General features: G+C 34.5%; 1 protein-coding gene across 1 annotated transcript in view; it reads right to left on the bottom strand.

The window, feature by feature from the left end:
- Positions 1–950: 950 nt before the first annotated feature.
- Positions 951–8,013, bottom strand: part of LOC110030845 (potassium transporter 7-like) — a 30,940-nt gene continuing 23,877 nt past the window's right edge. The window contains exons 9-10 of the mRNA XM_020733779.1: positions 2,413–2,935; positions 951–1,741 (exon numbers count right to left, since the gene is read on the bottom strand). Coding sequence (XP_020589438.1) covers positions 1,207–1,741; positions 2,413–2,935 — 1,058 coding nt within the window. The 3' untranslated portion in view covers positions 951–1,206. The remainder of the gene's footprint in view (positions 1,742–2,412; positions 2,936–8,013) is intronic.

Raw genomic sequence — 8,013 nt, 5'->3', positions numbered from 1 at the left:
TATATATATATATATATATAATTGATTAGTAGTATTTCGAATCAAAACGAGCCGAACACGAACAAACAAATATTTGTCCGTGTTGTTCATGTTCGGCTCGTTAACTTAGCGCACGAGCCGAACACAAGCTTCTTAACTAGCCGAACACGAGTTGTTCGCGAACAACGAGTCATTTTGACAGCCCTAATGAGAAGTATCATAAAATTATTTTGTGAATTTTAAGAAAATAATTTCCTTTCAAAATATATTTGATATATGCAAGAAAACTAACTAAATTTGCATTAAATTACAATGATTTTCTATTTATTACAATAATATATTGATTAAACCAATGATTTATATACATAGCACAAAATTATTGAATTTACATACTAAATTTAAACTTCACTATCATGCAATAACTCACTTTTATCGACGGAGTCAACTAAAGCAACAACAATCTTGCGGGATAAGAGAAGGTAACAATCTCATGGAAGAGGCCCACACGTAACGAATACTTACAAACGACATAGTGATTGAGAATTTAATTTTTTACCTTGAAAGCAAGTTTAAATCACACGTATTATCATTTGAGCTTAACTTTCCCGAAATTGATAACCTAAATAGAAAATAGCTCATTATTATTAAGGATCCAAATATTATTTAAGTATATTATTAACCATAATTAGCATAATCTATCAAAATTATGAGATCATAATTTATTGAATTCCACCACCTTTTAAGCATTTTTCACTCATCATCAAACATTAAAAGCAATACTCTTATAACACAGACCTTACAAAATAAAATACAACAAAACGCCAAAATAGTCCGCACTCTTTAAATTGGAGCTGAAATAATCCGGACGGAGAACTATTACAGCTTAAAATAATTTAAAAATTATTTTGACATTTTTATAAACTTCATGATAAAAACTGACTCACATAAATAGTCATGAACTATTTTGGCACTTTACTAGAGTAAAATAGCTTTGGTGTGAAGCAAGATAAGATACAGCTATCACATTCTAAAACATTATGATACTGAAAGTCAGTTTATCCAACAGAAGGATATCCTACCCCCCTCCTTCTCAATCTTCTGTCAATATCAATTCTGAAAATTCACTTTTAAGAACAATCCATGCATGTTTGTATCATGAAAATCTGACACTGGTTAGTAACTCAAATTAAAATAATAATAATAAAAAAGAGAACTTTAAAGTAATTTTCAGACCATATAAGTCATTCCTACTCGCATCAAATTTGTATGAGGAACACTCAGAGTTGCAATCCCTCTTCTGCAATTTTTCCTCAGAAAGGCATAGAAGTAGTTTATAATCAGTTTTTTGATGAACCAAGAGTCCTTTCTTGCTCTGATATCTCCATGGCCGAGAAGATAGACGACCCCTGACTCCTTCGCCTTGTGGATGAAGGACAGCTCGCTCTCCAGACTCTTTCCTGCATCTGTAACAGCATCATCCACGGATTGCGAAAATGAAGAACTTGCTTCCGAGCTCCGTCTTTCGAGACAGCCGTAATCAGTGAGAAGAGGGACGCCGAGCGAATAAATGCTGCCGTTCGGAGCGACGAGAGTGCTCGAGAATGATGTCTCTTCTTCGGAACCCGAATCAGTATCATCGCCGTCCCCGTCGCTTTCTAAGGAGCGTTCCTGGGCTTCTCGGCGAATGAATTTTTCGAGGCTTTCGATGAGGAGTTGCTCAAAGATTTGGTGGTGCTCCTTCCTCACATCTTTGTAGCCATACCTACAGGAAGGGTGTTAAAGCAGGCTTTAGTAAAAAAATACATTTTATAACATATATATATATATATATATTCTATAATTCCTCATGCATTTACTATTTACAAGTCTAACGCCTAAAATATGATATTTACATTCATCACACTTTGGTGTCATGAAACTCTATGCATCAAAAGGTGACTTCACTTTAAAAAGTTAGTTTTAGTTGTATTTTTCATGTGATATTAAATATTAGTGTTATGCACGTAAATATGAGTTTAGGTGTAAAAATGTAAATACAAAAGAATTATGTGGTTTGTATGTAAATTCCCATCAAATCCATAGTATAATATATACCAGCGGTGACAGCTCATTGTCATTAATTGGCTGAACCAGCATTATTGAAGTGTTTTATCACTTTATGCGTTTATCTTCTTTCTATTTTAATTTCTGTCAATGTTTGTTTGAATTAAATGTCGCTTAATTTCAAAGGCAAAAAAGTCTAAAATACTTTCCTAATAGATGAAAGTCTAACTATCATACACGAGCAAGATCAAAAAAACAAATTATTGAGACATGTAAACAAATCATGGAATCCATCAAAGAAAAAAAAGTTCCATTTATACCCAAATCAAGCTTATTCTCTCCAAACAATCCTACCAATTTGAACTAAAGAAAAAAAATAGTTTTGTGTACCTCGCAATGCAACGGAACATGTGATAACTCTTCGGGCAGACACGTCTAAAGAGAAACCTCTCGTTCTGCGGCACGACAGGGACTGGAACATACTTAATCGATACGAAAATGATCATGGAATGAATTGCCGGAAGAGTGGTAAGAAAGTGTCCAAATATTGCAGGAATCCCCCTCACTAATTCATTGTAAACCAACCCCATACCAGGGGCTCTAATAGTGCCAAGATTGGAACCAAGTTTCAGCATTAAATCCATTGATAATTTCTGCTTAACTTCCGTTTCATATTTCATTTTGCTGCCATAATTCCATATAGACATAATCATGAACAAGACGGCAGAAAATAAAAGCAAAACCCAGCTTCCATCTCTCACTCCAGCCAAGACTGAAGAGAAGAAAAGAAATTCGATGCCCAGATAGAAGATAAGATAGCAAAATACGAGGAAGATGTTTATCTGCCATATAAGAAGCATGATGATGGTTACGAGGATTGTGGTCACCATCATAACTCCAACTTCAGCAATGCCTGCAGAAGAAATCAGTAATGGAATTGGTCGGGCCGTCGGAGAAATATTATAATATAAAATCTATCAGGCATCACAAAAGCTTTTTAGAGAGCATAGAAGCTAAATAACCTTTAAAAGGACTGAAAACAAATGTTAAGGGACCAGAGACGAATGTTTAATGTCATCCAAAGTATTTTACCACATTTTATCATTTTAATTTCTTCTTACAAGTGATGCCTTTCCTTATGGAAACATGAATAATGCAGAACAGTAAGATGAAAAATTGAACGCAAGTATCAAGCACTCTCCAGCAGGAACAGCCAAAAAAATTTGTTGGGGGGCGCATTTACATACATATCACTCAATTCTTATGTATTTACATAGCACATATCTAACACCTAAATTTTATTTTTTACATTTATACTACCGAAATATTTCATATCAAATTATAAATACCACTATTTTAACTTTTAAAAAGTGAAATACATCTTTTCATATATCAGTAAATGACACGTATGTAGAAATTGAAGTTTAGGTTTTAGATTTGTAAATACTTATGAAGTGATTGATCATCCAAAGAAAAAGTAGAAAATCAACACCGTTTTACAACTTTATCCACGGCCATGCTAGTAGTTACTCATCACCCACATTTCATTAAAATTCTCCTGGACACTAACAACTCGTTTAGAGCAACGTTTAAGGGGCTTCGCGGCTAAGGAATGTGAATCTCTCTCGTTTCGATTCTTCGACGCTGCTGTTTATAGGAATAAGGCGAAGGAAACGCGGTGCGGGTTCGACTCGGCGGCCCATATTCCTTCGTATACATGTAACGGGGCTGCCCCTCTCCTCTCCCGCGATCCTCACCGGGCTGCCTTTCTCACAATATTTGCCCCAACTCCCTCTCTCTCTCTCTCTCTCTTGCGTGCACGATTCTCACAAATAGTGTTGTGCCTCTCGCTCTCTCGCTTCTCCACGTTAATTGTTGCAGTGAGTTCTCCTCACCCTCTCCTCTCTCTACTCTGTAGCTTTGTTTGGATCTTTTGATCTGTGTGCGGTGACTCTTTTTCGTGCGGTACTTTTTGATTGAAGTTCATCTGAGCTGTGATTTCTCTGTGCGGTGGTTCCTCTTCATGTTGGGCAAACTTTACCATCACTATGTTCTTGTTTCTTATTTAGAAAATGTGTATGTGCTCGAGATTATTGGGGTTTCCTCTTTGTGGTGGTTCGTTTGTGTGGTGGCTCTTCTTCATGCTTAGTAATCTTTACCCAAATTATGGTGTGGCTTTTGATTTTGTTAATGTCTTTATACCCGAGAAACCGTGAGTTCCTCTGTGCAGTGGTTCCTCTTCGTGTTGGGTAATGCCTACCTTCTAGTTCTATGTGCTCAAGAATTTCGTGGTTTTTTTTTTTTTTTGTTTTGACAAAATCTTATGCTTCTTTGGTTTTCGGTTGATGTTGGATTTTGGGATGGGAATCCCACGTGCAATGACTTGGAAATGGGTGTTGGTTTTCAGTTGATGTTGGATTTCGAATTTATGTTGGATTTCGAATTTATGTTTTCTCTTTTATATTCTTGATTTAGGGTGAAAATAGATATAAATGGGTGTCTTTCGATTGATATTGGATTATGATTTTTTGTTTAATCAATCATCGTACTTCTAGTTGATGTTGGATTGTGGTGCTGATGTGGAGGATGTGGAGGTGGATGTGTTTGTGTTGAAGGATGTAGAGGTGGTGGTATAGGGTGTTTGGTGCGTGGATGTGGAGGTAGAGGTGGTGGTGTAGAGTGGTTGGTGTGGATGTGTATGCGTTGTTGGATGTGTTTGTGTGTGGGTGAGGTGGTGATGGTTGGTGTGTAGTTGTGGATGTGTTGGTGATGGTGGATTTGTTTGTGTGATTGAGGAGGTTGTGGTGTATGGTGGTTGGTGCGTGGAGGTGGTGGTTGATGGAGTTGGTGGTTTGTGTATGGTTATGTTTGTGTTGGTGGATGCGTTGGTGGGTGGAAGAGGTGGTGTGAGAGGAGGTGTTGGTGTGTGGAATTGGTGGTAATAGTGTTGTGGATGTGCTGGTGTTTTGGAGGTGTTGGTGTATGGAGTTGGTGTCGATATGTTGTGTGTGTGGAGGTGATCATTCCTTTTTTTATTCGAGATGGGGTTAATATTTTTGCAGCTAAAATTTTTGTTGTTTAATGCTACTATACACAATGTTTAAGACCAAAGAGGTCCGTTCAAATGCAATGTGAGATAAGGATACAAAAATAATATTTTCCAACCTTTGCCTCAAGAAGGTCAAATTGAGAAATAGGCCAAGAACCAATTTCAATATAGAGGATTAAATTTTGCGACCTTTGCCTCACGCAATGACATTGATTTCTGTAGGTCGTATGAGAATCATTCACATGTCCCTGCTAAGGTATATGAATATCTTCTTAGACAATATCACAGGCCGAAAATAATGTGTTTGAGACCTGCACTCAAGACGGGGAAGGTACAAACGAGATGACAAAATTGAGAGAGCAAATAACGGATGCTATAGTTGGAGGGTGATTATAGGGAACATTAATTTTTATTTTTGTTTATTGTAATGGTTGTTGAAAACATTCACTGTTTATTGTATTAGTATTTTATACAACTAATGCATATTTCTATTTGTTATGCATTAAATATTTATTGTATCGGTTTATTTTACAATTAATATGTTCTTATTTTCCTTTTGCATGTATTTTCCTCCCACTTGGATGGTCGATGAGGTAACCGTTGGTAATATATGCACCCTAAATATTGCATTTTTTGTGGGTTTGTGAGGTCTATGATGAGACGTTTGACCTGATGGGTTCTTCTGAACGGCCTATATGTCGCTATTGGTTAGTATCACATGTAAAATCTTAATAAGGGCAACCAAGTTCATCTCCTTGTTCAGTGCTAAGGTTTACGAGGTTCTTCCAGATGCTCTTTTTTGGTGATATGCATATGTGACACATACGAACTCAAAATTATATGAGTTAAAGACAACTAAGAATCTTTTTTTAAAAGTTTTGTTGTCTTTTTGTAATGACAAAATTTGTTGGTTTAAAACTTGATTTCTCTGAGACCTCACTATTGCATAAAAATTTAAATAATTCCTTTTGTTATTAATATTTAAATGTGTTATATCTAAAAGCATATGTTTTTAAGCCTTCAGGAAAGATGAGCTCGAGGATTTCTGGTACCTCTAGAGAATTGCACTGCTACTGCGAACTACAATGTTTTCTTCTTACTTCACGACAATCACATATCTACGGGAGAGTTTTATAGGTGTCCAATAAGAATCACAGAAAACTGTAACTATTTTACTTAAGCAGATGGGCTGGAAGATTTCACTGCCAAGAGTGATCGGGCGTGGAGAGTTTCCCTTGAGAGTAGCTTATCTAGTGACATATACCATCTGTATTTTAAAAATAATGTTATCATATTATTAATTGTTATTTTAATAGTTTTTTTCTTAGTTTTGGTAGTCATGTTATTCACGGTTTAGTGAGGTGTCTATATTAATTAGTAATGTTCTACACTGGATATTTGTTTTTAAGTTTGGGATGTACTTGTATGAACTAAGTGGGTTGGAGAAAAGGCTAAGGAGATTGATAATTTAGGTTTTAAACTTTGGTATTCTGGTAAGAGTCGCACTAGAAATAATGTAGGTGTAATTATAGATAAGAGTTTGAAAGATAATATTGTAAAAATTAATAGAGTTAGAGATAAAATTATAACCCTTAAGATACTAAGGGTTATAATTAATCATTGATACTAAGATTTTTAATATTATAAGTGTTTATGCTCCTCAAGCAGATTTAGATACAGGGTCTAAAGATAAATTTTGGAATGGCTTAGAAGACTTAATAAAAATGATACCTCTTGAAGAAAGAATTTTTATTGAAGGAGATTTAAATGGACATGTCGGTAGAGTGGTGGATGACTTCAGAAATACTCATGGTGGCTACGGTTTTGGAGTAACTAATGAAGAAAGTAGAGTTATTTTAGATTTTGCTTTAGCGTATGATTTTATTATTACTAATATTTTATTCAAAAAAAGAGATAAGCATCTTATTACTTATAAAAGTGGATCTAATAAAACACAAATTGATTATTTTCTTATGAGAAGAAGAGATCATCGCGATTGTAAAGATTATAAGGTCATTCTAAGTGAAAATTTAAGCACCCAACATCGTTTATTAGTTCTAGATTTTAAGATTAAGAGTTGTAAAATAAAGAATACTATGACTCAGCATCGTAGAATTAGATGGAGAAACTTAAAAGACAAATAAAATTATTTTTATGAGTAAAATTCAAGATTTTACAGTTTGGGATATTCATGAAGAAACAAATATTATGTAGGATAAAGTAACAAACACTATTAAACAAGTAGTAAAATATGTGCTTAGAAAATAAAAAAAAAATTTATAAATAAAAATAGTTGGTGGTGGAATAATAATGTGCAAGAAAAGATAAAATAAAAAAAATATTATAAAAATTGGTTTAAATGTAAAAGCTTAGAGAACTAAAACTACCAACCCGGCCCGCAGAGAGTCTAAAAGAACAATCTGTGACGCTAAAAATTATGCTTATAATGATCTTTATAATAAATTAGAAACTGAGGAGGGTGAAAAATATATGTATAAACTAGCAAAATAAAGAGAAAAAAAAAGTAAAGATGTAACTCAAGTAAAGTGTATTAAAGATGAAAATCAAAAAGTACTTTTCTTAGAAAAAGATATTCAATATAGGTGGGTGAGTTACTTTGATAAATTTTTTAATGAAGTTTCTGAAAATATGATCGACCTTAGTGATCTTAATATCGTGAATAATAATAAAACGTTTTATTTTTACCGTCGCATTAGTAAAAAAGAAGTTGATGAGGCTTTAAAGAAAACCAATGGTGGAAAGTCTGTAGAACCTGATGATATCCCAGTTGAAGTGTGAAAATATTTGGGAGATTTGGGAGTTTTTTGGCTTACTAAACTCTTTAATATTATTTTAAAAACTAAAAAGATGCCTGAGGAGTGGAGGAAGAGTATTTTGGTCCCCATTTTTAAGAATAAAGGGGATGCACAAGAGTGTGCAAA

This window comes from Phalaenopsis equestris, unplaced genomic scaffold (assembly GCF_001263595.1).
Source record: "Phalaenopsis equestris unplaced genomic scaffold, ASM126359v1 Scaffold000761, whole genome shotgun sequence".
Lineage (NCBI taxonomy): Eukaryota > Viridiplantae > Streptophyta > Magnoliopsida > Asparagales > Orchidaceae > Phalaenopsis > Phalaenopsis equestris.
This window is presented reverse-complemented; position numbering and strand designations above follow the sequence as displayed.